The 22,013-nt window shown below is 37.9% G+C and overlaps 1 protein-coding gene across 1 annotated transcript; it reads right to left on the reverse strand.

The window, feature by feature from the left end:
* Positions 1-1,028: 1,028 nt before the first annotated feature.
* On the reverse strand, positions 1,029-21,756 carry LOC121326592 (serine/threonine-protein kinase ATR-like). The gene is given in 48 exon segments (XM_041269924.1): positions 1,029-1,812; positions 2,245-2,350; positions 2,918-3,069; positions 3,307-3,460; positions 3,701-3,857; positions 4,054-4,204; positions 4,507-4,650; positions 4,808-5,002; positions 5,108-5,242; positions 5,869-6,101; positions 6,379-6,476; positions 6,830-6,972; positions 7,236-7,415; positions 7,721-7,880; positions 8,225-8,410; positions 8,595-8,772; positions 9,304-9,380; positions 10,027-10,118; positions 10,239-10,403; positions 10,625-10,800; positions 10,957-11,179; positions 11,560-11,697; positions 11,836-11,956; positions 12,050-12,165; positions 12,333-12,446; positions 12,791-12,997; positions 13,319-13,444; positions 13,693-13,786; positions 13,888-14,031; positions 14,274-14,404; positions 14,703-14,798; positions 15,067-15,252; positions 15,532-15,726; positions 15,945-16,115; positions 16,253-16,424; positions 16,537-16,637; positions 16,804-16,994; positions 17,188-17,438; positions 17,526-17,724; positions 17,975-18,127; positions 18,300-18,468; positions 18,500-18,514; positions 18,742-18,922; positions 19,083-19,225; positions 19,455-20,341; positions 20,545-20,697; positions 21,007-21,098; positions 21,701-21,756. Coding segments are annotated over 48 exon segments (7,881 nt in total). The 3' UTR covers positions 1,029-1,638.
* Between the last annotated feature and the right edge of the window lie 257 nt (positions 21,757-22,013).

Here is a 22,013-nt window from a genome sequence, read left to right on the forward strand (position 1 = left end):
CCACTATTATTATCTTAACAATGTGGTACGTATACCAAAACTTGACCTGAGTAATGTTTGAAAGTGGTACACTGTGAGATTTTGGTGCAGGTGCAATCAATCGCGATGTGAAACGTTTGTTATTGTCAAACTCGGGTACATTTACCATTAATTATACTTTTTTTTTTGCAAACCATTAAATGATAACTTTTTTTGCAGACAAACTGGAAACAGACAATCAATTTCTCAAAAAAAAAAAACAATTCTGCTGCAAAGTTACAGAATTAAAAAAAAAAATGTACAAGACCCAATGTATTGCATATGATAAATATTTGCATACTATTTTCTTAAATGGTGGAAAAATATGATAAATTCAATTTAAAAAGTTGTAAAAGACTGAAGACAGCATAACATATCAGATTTGAATAGGCACTTCTGTGCTTTCTTAGTGGAAGTTGTTCAGGCATGTGTGAGCAAGCATGCTGCATGTCACTTTTTACTGCATTCCTGAAAATAACACTATACCGGTAGGTGTGTTTTGAACAATTGTTCAAACAAAAAAAATATGCATGGGCTGAAAAGAAATCACTCGATAAGAACTTTACCTTTGTCCAGAACTAAAATTGCTTGCTTTTAGTTTTAGATTTATGAAGCAGGTAATACAAATATTAATATCTACACCAAAATGTAATGCAAAAGGCAAATATTACAGCTTTTGAACTTAATGTAAAATTAATGATTAAAAAGTATGCCTACAATATTTAAACATTTCTAATATATGCAATGCTCATGTTAGTTGCCACTATATCATCTCTCAAATGATAAAGTTTGTTTGCAAATACTCTAACACAAAGAAATTAATGGATTTAAAAAATATATATTATGCATTTGTCAGGCACACTAAAGGGTAAACAGGAAAAAAAAAAACATTGGAGGCAACTAAATTAAGTTGTTCTAAATATTTAACAATAAAAGTAAAGGAATAATAATAATACACAACAGCATTAAGGGTACCATCTACAAATTATAGATTTCACCATTGTGTGAAAGTGCTTTATTATTTACATTGTTGTAGAACTGTACAAATGTACATATTTTGTGCATTAAAAAAATAAATCTGACAAAAAATGCAGAAAAATATTAATTGATAACCAAGTGCTTAACCTCAAAATAACATTTTGTTAAAAAGGCACATTCAACTGATCTAAACAGCAGTGGCATATATCCATTTTGTTATCAAATAAAGAACAAAAACTCACAATTCAGTAAAACTGAATGAACAAGACATCTGCACAGTCCATGTTACAAAATGTATCCATAAATGTATTTTGCAATGTTGCCTTCTATCAGTATTTTATACTGTCGATGGCAGTATACACGGATACACTCTAGCTTTCTGAAAGGAAAACTGTGTTCAGGTTTTTTAAAGTGTCAATGATAAGTTGAGAAACCAATAATGGTACAGTACATGATGTAAACAAACATATTACACCACATCGCAATGTATTTGTGTTCAACACTTTTTTAAATACAAGGCGGCAAGGGTCGCAGTCATGTGTGAAAAAAGTTAGTCAAAGGTATTAGGATCTATTAAATCACGAACTGCTTGCTTCAATGTTTTATTCAATGCTGATCTCAGGCCTGTAACTGCATAGCGAGTTACAGGTATGGAGCCCAACCCACGTACATCTGGCACAGCAAATTCTCATCTGTTGCTTCCTGGATGAGGTAATGAACATGCCCTTCTATAGAAAGGGGCAAACCCTTTATCTTGTTCCGGTTCTTAATCACACCTTGCAGCCTCTGTTCAATATCGAGGACATGGGTCTTTGCCTGAAAATAATTGAGAAGATAGATCAAGTACTTGCACCAGCTGTTTTTTCCAGACACTGTAAAATCATGTCAAAAATATTGACTGAATACAGAATTTAAGGTTTCTTGTCCTCTCCGAGCTTTATTTCTTGGTCTAAAGCACATTAGTCTAAATATATTTCAAAATATAAATACATTATCCTCCAAAATGTTTTTAATATAAATAAAAAGAGAATGGCTGGGGTTGGGTCATGTATTGTCCAACAGACCACCTGGCTCACTTACAATCTTGAATACGTAACTGTCCCAGGTCCTAACATGCAAATGGTTTTGAAGAGCGATCCCACCCATAACTGCAGTGGTATCCCACATATTATTAATTAACCCCCTGTAATATTTACAAAATCGGAAAAAAGAAACATATTTCTGTATATATAAAAAAATAAAAAGTACCTTTTCGTTGACCACTTCTCCAGATTCATTAACTTGTGATTTTGAGTTTCCTCTGAGAGGTTTACTCCATTCCACCAGAGGGTCATGCAGAAATGTCTTCAAGACACTAGAAGGCAAATCGACATCATTAAAATCAACTCAATATTGGTGTTATAAAAAACATCTCTAGCAATCCATGTCTTTTTAGTTTGTAAAAGTATGCACAATACTTTGGAGCTGGGAGAGCTCTTTTTAATAATGTCAGTGGAAACAGAAATTATGTCCCATTTATCTGCAGTTACATACACAAAATATAATCCGGTTTACTAGGATGACTGCAAAGAAAGCAAGTACCAGGCAATTAGCTGTTCGGCATTGTGTTTCCATAGTAATTTTGCAGAAAAGTTAACATTACTAAATTGTTTTCTTACACAAGACACCTTTGGATTGTAACATGGCTAATATCCCTTTCTAGTGAAGCACCCACATCTATTTCTTTCCCAAAACAAACAATATGCAGACTCTAAACATTCCATCCTCTGCTGTGCAGGACATCAGATAGCCTGCATACAAAACACTGAAGAACCAGGCCAGTACACAGGTGCACAAATGGCTAGTCCCTTGCATCAACTGTCACCATTTTATCATCTTCAAATGAAAGAGTAAATAATTAAAATAATCAGTTTGGCATTACCTCATTAAAGGCTCTCTCTGGTCCTGCATTAACCTCATGGTTACTTCACAAGCTTGGCGGAACAGCCCCTCTGTTCCCACTGGACCCATGGCATGAACCATGTTTTGGGTCAGACGGAATGGGACCACTTCAGGAACTTCAAAAGTTTCACCCTAATAGCAAACAAAATAAAATTTGCATTTGAGAATATATTAGACTACGTTTCCTTTTGGTCTGCAATATTTAAAAATTACATTATCTTAAACTCAATCATTCTGCTGTACAATTACACAGAATTATGCATCAGTGTTATAATGATGAGCCAAAGCCTTTAACATTGTTTTGTCAGGTGTAGTTTATGTGATTTCAAATCAACATCAGGTTTCCCAGGTAGAACATCAACTACTCACTTTATTGAACAGACAACTGAAGTCCACGTGGACACACTCTCCTGTGAGAGAGTCAAACAAGATGTTTTCTCCATGGCGATCACCAAGTCCCAGGATGTAACCAACCATGGAGATCACCGCGGTTGAGCGACAATAAGCTGACCTACTGCTATACCTGCAGTAAAGGTAAAATCAAAGAGTGTTTAAAATGTATTCTCTAACCCTTTAACAGCATAATGGAACTTTTTGAAACAGTAGCCATTATCTTTTCCTCAGTGTTTTGCAGCTCCCACATATTTTTGGAATTGATTTTCTTGTTTTGAAATAAAACATACATATGTGAACTACAGTATTTACTGGTATGTGTCAAACTTCCAGAGAATATTTCAGTTGCTAAATGACAAGGGTGACTAACCAGGAGGTAGGATCTGGAAATGTTCTTAGGAACCACTCATGGAAGACTGGAGGGTGTCGTGGGAGAAGAATTTCTTTGTATATTTTTAATTTCTCCTGAAATGGGGTAGACTTCCCCAGAATGAACTGTCGCAACTCCTTTGTGGACATGCATATACCTGCAATGCAAAATAAAAAGCTGCTAATTTACATACTAAAGTCAAAACAATTTTGTGTTGAAGGAGTTAAAAAAAAAAAAAAAAGGATCTCTGCAGGGCACAGATCAGTTTCAAGCAAAAAAAACAAAACAAAAAAAAACACACCTCTAAAAGGAATGAATTACTAAAGATTAAGTAGAAGCAGATCCCTCCATACCTTTCTCCTTATATAATTTGTTTAGGATGTGCCTCAAACCAGCTGTGTTGTTCACCCATTCAATGATCCCACAGTCCTCATTCAGGGGTATAACTGCGTAGGTTCGGATGTGCAGGTCTCTCCTGCGAGACTCGGCATCCTTACGCAGGCACTGTGGGCAAGGAGCCATTGTATAACACAGGTAAATGGAAATCCTTTGGTTCTACAGCAGCCTGTTACATACTGTGGATTACATGATTCGAGGACAATGGACCTGAAGCACAGGATGTGTTCAGCAACCAAGAACAGCGGTCACTTTTCATTTGAAATATTATCTGCATATACTGTACAGGAGTTAAGAGTCTCACGTGGAGCATTTCTGTACAAACAAGGACATACCACTGCGTTAATATAAACCAAATCGACAATAAAGCCAACCGGTTCATTTTTCATGTGAGCTTGATTAAATGGTACCTTGTTAATGAGGGAGTTGAACTCCATGAGTCGGCAGTCCTTCCTCAGGTCATCTTTAGGTTTGCACATCATTGTGTAGAACTTCCCATCGGATCCTCTTATGGAGACCTTCTTTGGTTTCTGAAGAGAAGCCAGGACCTCGATCTTAAAAAATAAATAAATAAATAAATAAAAATAAAAAATTGAAATGTGCCTTATCTTCGTGTCACAGATTATGTGTGATTTGTACAAGTTAATGTGGTGTAATGCATCGTATTGTACCAGCCACCCTCAGAAGCTAGTACTGTGATAAATCACTTACTGTATCATCAAAGCCTGCAATGTAAGCCCAGTGCCCTGGGAATGGCTCGTGGTTGGCGTGGGCCCCAGCTGTTGATGGAAGCGTTGGCGTCATTACGGACTGTAATGGGATCAGAATTTGACTGAATGTAGGCTCCTCGACTAGTTTCTTCAGCAGTTTGAAATGAATGCTCATGCTGAAGGTTGGACTATCCACCTAAAATGCAAGAACAGAAGCATTTGATTATTCCGGGAGTTTTATCCACATGTCAAAAAAGCAAGTAAATAGGTGTGAAGCACAGAATAAACACCACATTATTACTGATCTGTTGCAGAGCTCCAGTAGTTTGTCTGTGAGTCGATTGGCATCTCCAATAAACTTCCCTAAGGAGTCCTTCAAGTTAATCGCCTTTCTCAGGATTTCTTTGCATCTGTTGACACGTGTTGGGTAAGAGGACTGCAGCAGAAAAATAATTATTACATTTCTCACAATATAGCTAACAGTCGACGTGACAAAAATCTTTTAAAACACTGTTTTTTTTTTTAAATAAATCTTATGAGATTTATGAAGGTACAGTATAGCTATTATTTTTCATTTATTCAGTAATTTTAAATTTAGTTGTCGCCAATTTTTTTTATTATTTTCTCCCAATTTGATATGTCCAATTATTGTTTTAGGCTCAGCTCAACACTACCACGCTGACTTGGGAGCGACGAAGACGAGCACATGCTGTCCTCGAAAGTGCCGTCAACCGACCGCTTTTTTTCACACTGGACTCACCATGCAGCCACCCAGGAGCTACAGAGTTGGAGGACAACGCATCGCTGGGTAGCTTACAGGCAATCCCGCAGGCACCAGGCCAGACTACAGGGGTTCGCTGGTGTGCGGTAAACCGAGGACACCTTGGCCATCCTAAACCCTTTTGCCCCCTGGACGATGCTTGGCCAATTGTGCGCCGCCCCCTGGGAGCTCCCGTCCAAGGTCGGCTGTGGAATAGCCTGGACTCGAACCGGTGACATCCAGGCTATAGGGCGCATCCTAAAGCCCCTTTATTATTATTTATTTATTTATAAGCAATTCACCTTGCATACTGCGGTCATCATCCACATAGCTTGCTGCGGGTAGGCGAGAAACACTTTGGCAATGATCTCTGTTAGCACTGTGAAGACCTCATTGTGGGAGTGACAGACGCGAGAAATCAGCTGGGAGAAAGAAGTCAGAAACTGGTACGGTGACAGGTGGTTGGTATGCTCAGTAATCGCTCTGTTTATCTTCGCAAGATCTGATCGCATTTGTAGGCGATCTGCGCGACCAGCTGATAAGAAAAAAAAAAGAAACAAAAAAGGTTATGCAACTAGTAGCATGCATATATTTCCACTCAGGATTTACTTAACACATTACAGGTGCCAGAAACATAAACTTAACCCGACATAACAGGACATACAGAATGAGATTTTCTAACACCCACAGAGACAACACAGCACAAGGGTTAAAATACATTGGACGATTGTGATTCAGTGCCAAGAAAATAGAAGAATAAAGCCTCATCACAGTTAAATTCTCCACCCATTAAAGAAAAATAGTGATCTTACCCTTTTCCCACTCGTACACTTTTGCACCAAAGTCGAGCCATAGGGAAAGCATTCTTGGCATGGACTGGTAGATGTATTGATTTCCAAACTGTAAAGACCTATCATCATGTATTATGAGTAGAAAAACAGTACTGTGTTACAAATAAATACATGCTACACACAAAATAACTTACTATTTAAAAAAATAACCCATTCTAGTAGGTTCTGAATGGTTATTCATTTACACTACCGTGAAGAATTCTGCTATTAACCTTCCTTTAAGGCAATCAACACACCTCCTTCAGTGTAAAGATACTATATTCTAGGGGTGTTCATAAAACAGAAAAATGTAAATTCACGATAAACGAAATGAACAGTTTGATGCTCTTGTGCTCAAAGGTAATGAAACATAAAACTATATCAAAACACTATTTCATTATTGCCATTAATTGTTAGATAACAAATTACTTACTTGCCAAAAAAAAGGACTATGTAACGGATTAGATCTCCTTGTTTCTCCATTTTGTTTTCTGTTACCATGGGCATCAACTTATCATAGTATTTGGCCAAATAAAAGTTACCATCCTCCCATTCTGGAAGTAGGTTTGTAACATCCTGAAACAGAAAAACAACTGCACTGTAATCTGAATGTGACCACAGTTTTATTTCATAATAGAGCATCTTGAACAAACAGAACTTTAGTTATTTTAGAATTGGGAATCATTCATTGGGAAAAGATTTAACATACTTGTTAACTACGACACAAAGCCTAAAGATTTTTTTTTTTTAACTTAAAATGCACCAGTTATTGTAAAGTTTTTGTTTTTCTGATCCTCTTCCACAATTTCATAGCTAATCAAAAACATAGTTACATTTACCTTATATGCTTTCATGATTGCATTGCTTTCAAAGTTAGCAGTTTCTTCCATAAAACGCCCTACAAGAAGCATTGCTCTGCCTTTGATCTGTATGCTTTTCGGATCAGTGGGCACTTCATTTTCAGGGAAACACTGCTGTACTCCTTTCTGTAGCACGATCAGTGCTTGGTGCACATCACCCTAATAGAAAAAAAAAAAAAGATCTGAATCAAAGAATGAATATGTTCTCCCACTACAGTATACCTGTTCAAAAGTCCACATCATATGTCTACAGCAATCAGGGGTTTTCAGTTAATGGAATATAGCAAATGGATAAGAGGGTTTAGTGCACTAGACACATAGTGATTTTGGGGACAGAAAAGGCAGGTCAGGTTTTGTAAAGTTGAACAATTTATTACCAGTATAATCAGTATATGCAGTAGGCAGAAAATCTATAGATAACAACTTGCTGAAGTATTGAATTTAAAATTTGTATGGGTACTGACCTTGGACCAAAGCCACTTTGCCTTTTCTACACAGAGTTCAGACAAGCTGGAGTTTCCAGCGTTGAGCAGAGCGTTGTACGCTGTCTGGTGATGACCTGCTTTTCTGGCAACTCTGGCACTTTGCAGCCAGCATTCTCCAACCAGTTCACCATAATCTGGCCTGCAAAAGAAAAACAGAAAATGAGGTAGTTTTACATACAATCAGGCAACTATCTGTGCATTACCTACATTATCTAAAATAGTTGATGGAAATCTCTGTAGCTCTACCGCCCAAACAGTTTCACAACTTTGATTAATAACTTGAATTTACTATAGGCCATGTGAATATTTTGTTGAATCACTATTACCAAAATTGGTAAGAAATAAGTTAGGAGACAGACTCGGGTATGTAATCTTGAACTGGACCGAGAAAACTTCCAAGCACATATCCCCTCCTTGACAATAAAGACTTGCTAGGTAACACACTAGGCATCTTCATTTAAACCAAATGATGAAGTACAAGACCTTTTACTGAGACTCAGTAGTCCCCTGCGTAGTGCAAGGATGGGCTCTTTGGCACGGAAGGAATTTTGTGTCATTTCCAGTCGAGCCTGCCAGTTACGAGTCTGCTCCTCCTCCTTTGTGCCATCTTTCCTCCACTGACTTTGCAGATCCTTGAACGTATGCTCCAGCTCACATAGCACATGTAATCTAAACAAAACACACTAGCTTAATTCCACACACTCCATTAAAGCAGGGATAAAACTCTAGAATCAATGTCAAAGCATTAACCAACTTGAATTAATTTTATAGTTAGACCTCAAAAAGAAGGATTCATTCAAGAGTTTGCAGTTATCTATTAAACTGATAAAAATACCATGAACAGTGCCAGCACCTGACAATGTATTCATATCCTCTCTGATAGGAACCCCATTCAAAGCTAGCGGCAGACAACGGCACAACCTGTTCGGCCCGAACTACTTTGAGCTTTTCATAAAATGTTTCAGCATCCTTCTGTTTGGCTGCAAGTAGCAGCTGACCAAGTCTCACACTCCAATTACTGGACTTTTGATCTGTAGTGGGGGGGGGGGGGGGGGGGGAAGGAGGATTTGAGAACACAACAGTGGTCTGTTATTCTTTTATGTATATTTATTTTTTCACCAATTTTGATTATTTTTTTGCTTTGGACTAATATAAAACGATGGGATGGCTGGTGATTTTAGAGTAATGAAAACATTGCTGTTTGAGATTGGTTGTTTCAGAATAAGAGATTTATTTTATTTCTTTTATTTTTATTTGAGTAAAATTTACTTATGATATATCTGTGTATATATATAATATATATATTATATATATATGGTTATATATGTGTGTATACATATGGTGTATATATATATAACAACATTACATATATATATATGTATGGATATATATATATATATATGTATATATATATACATATATATATCTATTATATATAGTATATATATTATATTTCATATCATCTAATATCTATCCATAGTATTATCTCTTATATATCTATATAAATATCTTACATCCTGTACATCTAGGAACATTGTAAAATGTATAATGTATTACCCCACGTGTATGTGTTCAATGATGTGATAATTTCCACGCTGCTTCAACTCTGTATGTGTTCAGTTCAGATTTCCACTGTGGCCTAAAATTAAATATTAAGATTCTTTTGTTAACACTGAAGTGTCACATTGCTAACTTTGTTTTTAGGCAACACCACATATGCTAAAGTGAACAATGAAAAACCATGGATCAGAAAGGTTAAAATTTAACAACACAATTAAAAAAACATAAATCACAACATGTGTCATGGATTGGCTCGCTGGTGATGTCAGACCAAGCAGGAGAAGAGACACAGACAGCACTGGGGTACAAATGTGCTAGTACGCAGATTTAATAATAAATAAACAAAAGGTTTTAACAAGCCAGCATGGGTAGCAATTGTTATTCTCTTTCTATTTCTCTCCTTCTCACGAATCCCGTTCCACCTCTGAACACTAAGCCAAAGCTGCTTGTTTTTACATGTGGCCGAGGGATTAACTGGCCATTAATTGCATAGTTTATCCCCCGACCACACTCAGCACGGGTTCTCAGATATGCATGATCAACAGCCAGTTTGTCAATAATCACTCGATGTTGACCACAGTCTCACGATTATTAAATTATGTAAAACAATTTTTCTAAATAAACACAAAACAGTACACTTAAAGAATACTAAAAATACAAAATAACACAAAAACATAGGCGGGGTGTACCCCTTCATACATGGCACCTGATAAAATGTTACATACCTATTAGCGAGCACGCCATTGACCTGAGTAATTACTGTCGAAAGCTGACCAAGCCCAAGCATTGACTTCATCACACCATGATAATGAAGTATCTAGAAAAAGAAAAGCCAAATAAAAAACACAATTCTGATAAACTCAAGAAGTGTGCTATGTCCGTACCATGTTTCAGGACAATTGATATCTATCCCAGTAACCTGCACACGAGTGTTTACCTGGTCTGACTCCAGCTGAATGGCTCTGTCGTAACACGCAGTGGCGTCTCTCAGCAAGCCGATGCTCTCGTGCTCCAGTATCTGCTCTCTCAGGGAGGGCTCTTCTTTTCGAAGGGCGTTCACTCCGGTTACACCATCAGGCTCGTGCATAGCAGCGTAGAGCGACTGTATAAACACAGATAAACAATGTCGGTTTCTAAAAACATTTTCTATAGGTGGCTAACATTATTCTTGATTCTCAGGCAAACAAAAAAAAGTTTCAGTCTTATAAATCTGTTGCATAAAAAAAAAAAAAGGAAACTGCAGTTTATGAATTGGTTGGCCTCTTTATGCACATGCAAAAATGTTACACTCAGATGACGTCTACACAATTTGTGTTACAGTACCTGCAGAAAGCTAAGGTGGTCCTGAACGTTTTGCTTTTTTTCAATGAACGACTCAAAGTGCATAACTGCCCGAGTGTAGGCTTTGGAGCGGAAAGAGGCCCTGGCCAGGGTGTCCTGGGGAATGAGGTCTAGGAAGCGATTCACGCTCTGATACTCTCTCACCTTCGTACTTGCCGCTGAAGAAGGGAAAACAACAGGATGTTCCAATGAAAAAGGTAGGGACCTTTTTTTTATTATTTCATGCAAAATGTTAATGCAGTAATAAATATAAAATTTAATACTAAAATAGAATTTATTGGTGTCTGTTCAATCCATTAAATCTATAGCCTTACCTTCCGTCCTCTCAATGTTTGGATTTCCTCTGTCTCTGCTTGACTGTCCTACACTTTTCTCCATATTCAGAGCCTGGAACGTGTGCCTTGCCCACTGTGTAAGATGATCAAGCATGGAGAACACGGTCTGTGTGCTGAGCTGGCTGAGATCTGAAGCAATGTCCTGCAGTCTCGTAATCCGAGGATCCTCTTCGTTCAATACGGCCATTATTTCAGAGTAAACCTAAAAGAAAATCTATATTACTGACTATCTTACTTATTTTAATACGATGTACTGAATTTAGAGCTATAACTCAATTCAACAACAACATTAGAAATACACTGAAGTTATTTTTAAAAATTTTAGCAAGCTACTGCAAAATAATTTGGTATTCAGAAATGATATGTTTTATACAGTCAACACAAACCAGATGAACTGCTGGTGTTAACCCACATTTTATATCCAGGACATATTGTTACCTTTTAATTGGATTTTACTAACCACTGTAAGCCATACAATTCTCTTCAAAAGAACCATTAAATAATTACTCACATTCCACCTGGCGCAGTGCAGTAACACAATAGTGGGGAGCCTCTGCCAGCTTGCTGTGTAACTGTTCTTACCTCTTGCTGATATTCCTGGGTACATCCCAGCAGAACGTAGACCAAGATGTGCGGCAGAAGGTATATGGTAACTTTGTAGTCATGTTTCATTATGAAACTGCAGCAGTTGAAAACCTTGCCTGCTAGCTCATCCCTGACCTAGGGCATAAAAATAATATTAAAAAGAAAAAATGAATCTCAATTATTGCAGGGTGAATGCTCAATCCTTCAAAAGCACTTTTGCAATGAGCAAAAGAAACCAATACTTTTGGCTGCACTGTTAAAAATCTTACTCACATTTGTGACTAGATAGCCTGCCCATGTTGCCGACCATTCTGCAAAATTGCTTCCCAGGGAACTTAGGTAGATTGGTTTCTTTATTTTAGACCAGTTTAATGCCTTTGGAGTACTTTTATACCTGTAATTCAGATTAATTTTGTTTTCAATTAATCTTCAATATTGCCAATCCCAATAGCCTTCTAAACTAAAAACACTGCAATGTATTACACACCGGCTGTTCAGATGGGGCTCCAGGATTTCTTGCACATGCTCAGGGAAACGTCTCCACAGCCTCCGCCCCGGGCAGTCGCTTCTTCCTTCTCGGCACTCAAAAATTGCAAGGAGCTCCTGGAACAATGTTTGTGAAGTGGTTGCATAGTAACACAATTCCAACATCAATAAAAAAGTTTTTTTAGATTAATGCTTTACAGCAGTAATCAAACTAAGCTGAAGTTAAGAATGTCGTGTTGGTTACTGATGGCTTGGTAACTAAATGGTCACTTTGATATGGATACCTGCATAGCATAGGCGGCAGAGTCCTGTGCGCGGACGTCATCTGCATAGGCAAGGAAGGCTCTTGTCAGCTCTGTAAGCAGTTCATAGGCAAAACTGCTGTCTTCCACTCCACTCTAACAATAAACATGAATTATTTTCACAAAATGTCTACTTTAAACAAATTGTTTTGGCCACATTACAGTTTTTGGTTTTTTTTATTCAGAATTTTAAAAGAAGTGGTCTCAACCGGATTTGTTTTTTGTTTTTTTTCTAAATCAGGTTTTTAATTGGTCCTGGGATTACTTTTCCAATGAACAATATGCAAATACCTGTTACTGTCTTTTTAGACCAACTACACTATGTTAAGTTTTTATGATGTCAAAAAAAAAAGAGTCATTACAGGATACCGATAAAACATAATATAAAACCGTTTGGTTCCCACAGTCACCTCCTATATTTAATAAGGCTGAAGTTTTACCACAAATGTGGAGCCCTTCCCCTGCATGTCGGTTATTGACAGGTCCAGTCGGCCAGGGTCAATGGCCCCCAACTCCCCCAGACACTCTCCACACAGCAGCCGAGCCTCAGGGTTTGAATCCTGGCTGCTTTTCAGGAGCACAGTCACCAGCTGCGAGATGATCGGCTCCACTGTCTCACTATCTAACACGTACTTAATAAGCTTTTCCTAGAAAAACAATACCCAACAAAATCAAACAGCCAGAAAAGGTAAATATTCATATTTATATTAAAAAAAAAAAAAAAAAAAAAAAACACAACATTTACATCATCTCCCAGGGATAATGTTTCTGTCCTTCATATACTTGCATAGTTTAATTATCATCAAATGACAAAGACCTCTGCCATTACATTCATGTCAACAGTTATAAATTATAAGTTACTTTGGCTTCTTTAATGTACAGATAATCTAGTATTCATCCTGATTTGGAGTTGTGAATTTAAAAAAAAAAAAAAATCTACTGATCACAAGCCCAAAAGCCATCAGTACCTGATTCTTGTATATCATTTTCTTTAAACTTGTGAGGGCGTGTATGCGCACATCCACATTCTCGTGCTGAATGGCTCTCATTGCCTGCTGCAGAGCGGTCTGGAGGTCAGTGCTCTTAGAGGTTTGCTGCAGAGAATTATTGAAGATTGATATATTCCCAGGCAACATAAATCAATGGTCCCAATATTGCTAAAATAAAAAAAGGTTCCCAGACATAACAGTACATTAACCTTTTACTAGCAGGTCCGTTTAAATTCAACATACAAGTTCTTGTTGTTTGCTGCAACATGCCATACGTGTTGTTTCACAACTCTTCCCAAGGAAGAGTCAGAAACCAACTTACGGTGCAATGCTTTTAGAAGGACAACACTTACCTTCCTGTAATCCTGCAGGACTTTTTGAATCTCCTTAAGGTCGTGGTGGTCGGGCAAAAAGTAAATCTCGTGAAGGAAATCCTGCACTTCTGCTCTAAAGGCGTATATATTTCAAGGATTTACAAGCATTAGGGCTGAGACAAGTTATTTGATAAAAGCAACAAAAAGAACTATTAGCACACAAGTTAAGCCTACCTATTCTCTACAATGAGATAGTGGAATATTACAGCAGTCTCCTTGGGCTGAGTGGGGATCAGAGGCAGCAAAGCCACAATCACATGGCTCAGAAGCAGTCCCAAGTGTGATTGGTCTAAGCATCGCACAAAACAATCCCAGGCTCTTTTATATATATATATATAAAAAAGAAACAAATATTACTATTAGTAAGATAAATATAGTCTACATAACATTATTACTCCTGATACTAAATGATGTCACATGCAGTAATACATTCTCAGATTTGGCCTCATAAGAGCAAACACAAAGGCTGGGTATTCAAATGCATGGAATACATCAAGACAAAACAAAGATATAGACTACATACAGTGTATATTAATGACAGAGAGGAACATAAGTCTTACTTGCAGCAGAGCAAGGGAAAATCATCCTTGTATCTCAGGCCTGTTCTCAGGGTGGTCATCATCTTCACCCGGACTGAACTAATGTGCTTGGGCCCCATCAGCGTCATTAAGGACACCAAACTGTTTAAAGCCTACCAGTTAGAAAACAATCATTCCTTCTGAAAGGGTAACTGCTCAAAAGTGGCACTGGCATGCCATGTGTATGATGTGTTCCAAGCAACAGTCAGCAAGGTCCTTAGAGGTGGCGGAAAGTTGTTTTTAACCTTTTTTTTGGCAGATTACAGTGCAAAACGGAAAAAAATACAAAAGAAAGCACATAATACTTCAAGTTCAACTAAAACTGAATGTAAACATAGCATAGGTAAAAGTAACATCTCAAAACCAAACCAGCGAATTTCCAAATATTCATATTTTAACATACATACATACCATTTTTTCCTTCTCTTTCTCCCCAACACTGGAGCTCAGCAGTTGCATGTTGAAAAAGGCCAGAATACCCAAAAGTTTGGGCTGAAGATAATCAGCCTGTGAAGAAGTAGTGTAAAGAATAAACAAACTACTGGATTTTACATATTAAAATACTATTTGCATTGTTTTCTAAACAAAGACAAAACACTGTTTTAACCACAATGACGCAATATACGGCAGATATAGTAAGAATCAAGCTAATTTAACTATAAGGAATTGATGCATGGAAAGTCAAAGGTTGTGCAATACCTGCGAGACCGTATAATAGATGTGTATTGTTGGTTAGCGGTCCTGTATTTGGAAAGTCATCCACTATAATCATTACCAATAACTCTGGTGTAGTAATATCCCGTGGTCCTTGGTATGGATCATCACTGGATGCAAAGGAAGCCAGAATAGCCAGGCCATTGAAGACCTGCTGGTAGTGCTCTCCTAGACGCAGCAGCAGCTCATTATGCAGTCCCTGGAAATCTTGCCTTAACAGACTTCCCAGTTCAATTTCAGTTTCACTCTATGAAAAAAAAAAAAAAATCAATGTTAGCTTGTTTGGCATATTTAGGTATTAGAAGCCAATGGTTAGGACAGAAGCATCATAAAGTGAATGCGTTGTATGCCTCCTCGAGGAAACGGTGTATTAGGATTGTTAAGCGTCACATTTTTTGGTTTATAACACAGCAGACTACATAATAATGTACACAGTAAAATGTCTTGTAGAGTAAAGGCAAAACGAAAACCCAGTTTGATCAGAAACTGCAAAAAGGCCAATAAAATAGCAAGTGTGTGTGGGTACCTTGAGATAGTGGAACGCGCGAGCCAGTTCATCCTTCGAACAAGAGCAGACGAGGTGAGAAAAAATGTACTTGAAGTTGCTGATCAGAATCTCCCTGCGGTTCATATTCAGCTGCTTGGCGATGGTCCGAATCAGAGCGGACCCTGTTGCACTAGCCTTGGCGGCAAGATAAGGAAGTAGCACCTGCAGGGTACGCTGCAAACCCGGAAAACACATTACTGGAGCTAATACAGATCCCAGAGATCTACTGCACTATAAAAAAAGTTACATGCTGGACGTGTCTCTAAGGTATGCTAACACCATGAGCATGGCAACCCCCACTGTTGCCTGACCACAAGGGTTTCTTTTTGGCCTTGCATTGCAAAAAAGAAAAGAATGGCAACTAGAACAGGACGACACCTTTTTAAACTTACATTAAGGAAGCGATTCAGATCTGGGAAGTTAAACACATGAGCGACTTGAGATAGGATGTCCAAAGCCACATCCCTCTGGTGGGCGGCCTCTTCCTGCAGTGTCTTGTTGCTTTGCCCCGGGATGCTAGTGAGAGCAGTCATGTGCCTGGAGTGCAGCGACTCCACCAGAAACTAGGTACAAAGGCATGAAGTGAAAGTGTCACACAACACAATGGGGTCTACTACTGGCGGGATTGCCTTTAGAGTTGTGGAGGTATTAAAACTCATATACCTCGAAACCCTTATACTTAAAAGTCAAACCATCTCACCTGGCAGATGGGTTTTTTGTACTGGTTGAAGAACAAAGGCAGTTTCAATGACCTGGCAGAAGCTAGCGCTCTGATCTCAGTGTATGCAGATACAGAAACAAGAGCAGCTTTTGACAAAAGGCAGTGCAAGAGATGAAGCAGTGCAAATGGAACCAGGTCTCCTTTGGCAGCCCTATAACAAGGCAGCAAAAGTAGTCATCACTTTAAGCAACAGAAGCTTTTCAGATTTGCATCAATACAAAATCAACAGAATTATAAATAAATAAATATTTCCACATAAATACCTTCCAATCTCTCCAGTGGTGAGTATTAGTGTGTTTTTCAGCTCATTATTTCTTGCAGTTGTAGCATTTGTATAAGCCTCCTTCAATCGGGATAAAATTAGCTGAAATAAACAAACATTGACACACAGTTCAATAGTGATTAAAGTAACTCACTGCTGGCTCTCACTACTTCTTGTATTACCAATGACTGATGAATACATTTTTTATTATAAAGCCTTATAAATAACAGTGTTTTTAAGCAGCTGAGTTTTAATTACATCAATGTACCTTTTTTAAAGCACCCTGTTCTGTTTCCCAGGACTCTAACATGTATTTGATGTTTTTACTAAACAGCGTTCTGACATCTTTATCAGGATCTTCCATAAGGTTTACGAGAGCCGTTAGAACAGCCTTCGTATCGGGATCACAATTCCCCAGGTTCACATGCTTGCACAGATGAGGAATGTTTTCTATAAAAGCTGCAAGTTAAGAAAAGATAACAGCAATTGTTAAAAAGTGAATGCCGTAACCTAATTAGACATTTGCCAACCCAATTCTAACCTTTTTTTTTTTAAATATCCCCTAATATTTTATCACCTGGTACATCAAATGTAGAAATATATACACTATATGGTTCTATATAAAATACAGTTTTAATGACTGATTACTTACCAGATTTCACTGAACTGCTTATCTCTGCTCTGAGAAGCATTAAGAATGGAGTGAAAATGGAAGCTCCAATTCTGGTTATTGTTTCGGCATGTGCTGAGTTTACAATCAGGTGGCTGCAGAGAAGGTCATGACCTGTTGGTTCATTAACTTGAATCCTGAGCTCAAATGTCTCAGAAAGACAACAAGCCAATTCTCCAACGATCCCGGCCAGTTCCTTTTTCACCAATATGGAATTGTCCTGGAGCTTACTTCTGCAAAACCAGAATGGTTATAAACAAAATGTTTAGATCCAGAACACGCTGAATTTCCTTTTAGTGTAAACTTGAAACAATACGTACAACAGAACCTCATGTATGAGGCTATATGACTTTATTCCCAGATGACAAAGCAGTTTAGGGAATGCTTTCACTGCACTGGCCCGGACAGCTTCGCTTTGACTTTGCAATGCCCAACGGTAGACTGCTGATCTCCAATCTGGACACGTGTTCTTTGGCAGTAGTGATAACAAATACACACAGTGTGCCTGTGTCTGTAATGCTAGAGAATACAACAGAATTACATACTGCCTAAAACCACTGTCTATTCTTTTATATATATATATATATATATATATATATATATATATATATATATATATATATATATATATATATATATATATATATATATATATATATATATTATACACACACACACACACACACACACATATACATACAGTAGGTAAAGCAAAATATGAAAAATGTTTTTTTTTTAATAAAATATGTATAACATATTATTTACTTACAGAAACTGTTTGACATCTTGTGACTTAAAGCAACAAGGCTTGAACTGAAACCAGCCAATTGGAAGAAAGAATGTGAATTGTGCTCCAAAACCCACGGCAGTGACAGAAGAGCACAGAGGCTTTTGTGAATCCCCCCCTCAATCTGGCAGTTCACTAAAAACACAAAAGCAAAAAATGTGTAATTTTACTATGACATCTTGTAGAGAAAAATATGACAACAGAAAGCCTTCAAATACTGATTCCAATTCTTGTGTGGACTGTCCCACATTTGGTCAGTAAATACACAACAATGATTAAGTAGAAAAAAACGAAATGTAATCTTTACCGTGCATGTAAAGGATGGCATCAATTATCCTCACAATTCGCTCAGTTGCCAGATCCAGATTGTTTTCACTGTTAGCACCGACTAGCATCTTCCTACAGGCTTCCAGGACCTGGGATATTAACTCAGGAGTTATCCAAACCAGCTGCACTTTAGTGGCTGCACTTTGAGGCTCTGGTGTCTTACCACCGTCAACATTCAACTTTGTGGCCATGCTGCTGTTGCTGCTACACAGGAGAGAGCGCGGTTGGCAAATCCATACACATGTATGCAAATCGCAGACATTGCAATATGGTAAAATACTAAATCATATCTTTGCCTTTTAATATGTCCTTACAATTTAAACAAGTACATAACATTTTAAACAATACTTTCCCTTTAGAAGTTAGTTACAACATTTGCCCACCTGGTGGCACTGACAACAAGAATAGCCATTTCACCTGACAGGAGGAGGACAGCAGTGGCATGAGCAGAGAGCAGCCAGGTGCAGGATCACTGCTACCCCCTCCAAGGCACCAAGAGCCTGGGTTAAAGGCTGTTCTTTGACCAGAGAAAGCAACGTCACCAGCCGTTTATCCAGCGAGCCCCAGAGCTTACTCTTTGTCTTCATGTCCACTGAGCAAATTCTGAACAAAAAATTCAGAAAACAAACTGGCGTTCAGTCCACTAAGCTTATTTTCATGTTTACTCTCCGACCACCTACATGTATTACTTATCAATAATCAAAGTAAAAGAAAAAGCCATAAAAGCAAAAAAAATAAATAAATAATTAGATGTGTTTCTTACACTTGGGTCTTGGGTTTTTTAGAGAGTGGTCCATAAGAAGGAATCTCATTGGTGCTGCTCCCAGTCCCTTCATCAGACTGAATCTCCTGAAGAATATCCATCCCAGCGATCTTCAGAGCCTCATACAAATACCCTACCAAACACTAAACAAGTCCACAACACATTAAAACATTATTAGTGTATTTACATTGTTGCCAACTGTAGATACACTCTAAATAATCATTATTGTACTGGTAGCCTGATCAGAAAAAGAACAATTTAGTAGATCAGAAAAAACACTGTTCTGCAGATCACAGATCTTACCACACACAGCTTAAATCTACAATAAAAGAGAAAATGCTCTTCCAGACAAAAATGCATGGCTATACCCACCTCCTGTTTTGTCTGAGTTCCAATGATCTGAACTATAGATGTACAAACACCCTTCACGCGATCATTTCTTATCTCAACAGCAGACTCATAACCAGGGGGGACAAACTTCAGGATGTACTGAAATATTTCACAGAGCGTAATTTTCAGCTCCTCTGACTCCAGTTTTTGAAGCAGTCCAGTTCTGAGGAGTTCACAAAGCTCGTCCATCACCATGTTTAGGTACACCTGTTCTATATTTCTGTACGTATTCACCTTGTGTGGAAACAACGACCTTGTAACACGTCCAAACGGTTTTGCATACAACTCCAGTTTAGACTTCTCAATTCCCTTAAAGGAGCGTAACATGTCCAGAAATGCTGAAAATAAATGCGCTTTTTTTTCTGGAGGTCTACCTAGCTCTAAGAATTGTGCAATCATGTCCAGGGCCATACTCTTTATTTTAGGACATCCATATTGCAAAAACGAGCAGATGATTTCCCAGAGCATGATTTCCATTCTTCTACAAAAAATCCCAGGAAGGAGGTCTGTTAGAATTGTTAGCAGTGTCACTTCAAACATTTCAACAGTTGCCATGGAGGAAAATTGCAAGGTTGCAGCTGTTAAATACCCTTGATCAACTTTCTGTGTAACTGAAAATCTACGAACGGAAACTGGCCACATATTTGTCTCTCCTGCAGGACTAACCTGTCGGCTTCTTCTATGCACACAAATTAGGTCAAGACAGAGATCAAGTAACTCTTTGGTCAGTACCCTGAATGTACTAAGGCTCTTAACTTTAAATAGTTGAAGTAAAAAACTGATGACGCTGGTGATCTTCCTGTGCAAAGACTGGCACTTAGGGGCCGCAGCGATCCGAAGAAGTCTAGTTATAATCCAGTTACTGAATTCTTAGGGGAAAAAAAAAACAAAACAATAATAAAATGGATACATATGGGAATCCCTTAAACACAGTACACATTACTACTCTATCCAGTCAAGATATACTGCAAGAATATGCAAATAATTATTTTTTACTATTATATTGCTTTTCACATGCCTGGCTGTTTGAGCAAGTTCAGGAGTAAAACTAGACCAAGCCAACAAAACTCACCTGTACAGCTACTTTCTACATCACTAAACTGGTCAAGTTCACAAGCAGGGTTCACAAACATCAGAGGAGAGGACGTTATGATATGCTGGACAAAATCAAGCAGCATCACACAGGCTGGCTGTGGGTCGCTCTTTTTGGACAGCTCCAGGGCCACTGAAATAAAGCAGAAAGGTAGTTAATGTTTCTTGCATATTGCCTTTGCAGTCACAGGGTTTTGTACAAAGCACACATACTACCAAAGATTATGAACTGGAAGCAGAAACGCAAACAATATCACACAGAAGCAAGATGTGACTGTGCGGGTGCACATAATCTCAGAGTAGGTGACATGTTTTATTACAGCACTGATCCATATAAGGATGACAAAGCTTACACAGCTTTACAAATATAAAGACATACATGACTGATTCTATCTGGGCATGATCTATTATGGTATGTTACTGTTATATTACTGTCACTTACCAACATCTACATCAGTCAATATTCTGTCAATAAACTGACAGAGAATTTGTCGTGGCTTTTGTACAACGTTATTATAGTCTGCTGGGCTGGCACTAAGGGAAAAAAAAGGTAATAGGTTAATTAAATAAGCGCAAGTCATTTTGTGACGTGCTAGTATACAGTTATTGTGGTGCCATTAGTCCCTCACCATTTAAGCACTAAAATTTAGAGTAAGGGACTATACTAAATTTGTTATTAACAAGAAATATGCACCGTCTCTTGTATTAACCACAGAAATCGAATGCAACACTAACATTTATGTGCAGCAATTAAGTTTGACGACATCACAAGCCACACAAGCTTTTTTTTTTTTTTTTTTGCTGTTAAAACTGGTATTCGGTGCAAGCCACCTGTCGTTTGCTACAATTAATCATTAATGTAGGGTCAAACTGTTGTCTTTCGTGCTGTTCGACTTGTGTTACCGTGTGGTGAAAAGTTAACACAACATTTCAAAAAGCAAATATCGTTGCATATTTCCTTTGCAGTTTCAAAGCAGTTCAAATAAAGTTGCAATCAAATTGTATTAATTTTGCTTTGTTTAAACCGAGTATCATCGCTAAAGCATAGGGGGGGATATACAAACACAGTTCAGTTATTGTTTCTTGCACTGTGTGTGTGTGTGTGTGTGTGTGTCACGATGCACCTGAACACTCACCCTTCAAGCTCACGAAGAGCTGGAATCATAGATGCCATTTCTAATCCTTGATCCATCACTTTTTCTTAATATCATTAATTGTAATTTTTAAATCTAGACGCTTCCCTCTAACCCAGTATAGCGTCCTGTGAGGATCAAACTTCCTTTGTCATGCGCGAACACATACTGCATGACAACTACGGTACTGCATCCAAACGCAAAGCAGTAACTTATACAGAGAGTATACTGCTATCAGGTAACTATTACCTCAGCATAGTAAGCATACTGTTTTTTTTTTTTTTTTTTTGTTTTTTTGCCAATTGGAAGCTATAAT

Source organism: Polyodon spathula, chromosome 14, assembly GCF_017654505.1.
Source record: "Polyodon spathula isolate WHYD16114869_AA chromosome 14, ASM1765450v1, whole genome shotgun sequence".
Taxonomy (NCBI): Eukaryota; Metazoa; Chordata; class Actinopteri; order Acipenseriformes; family Polyodontidae; genus Polyodon; species Polyodon spathula.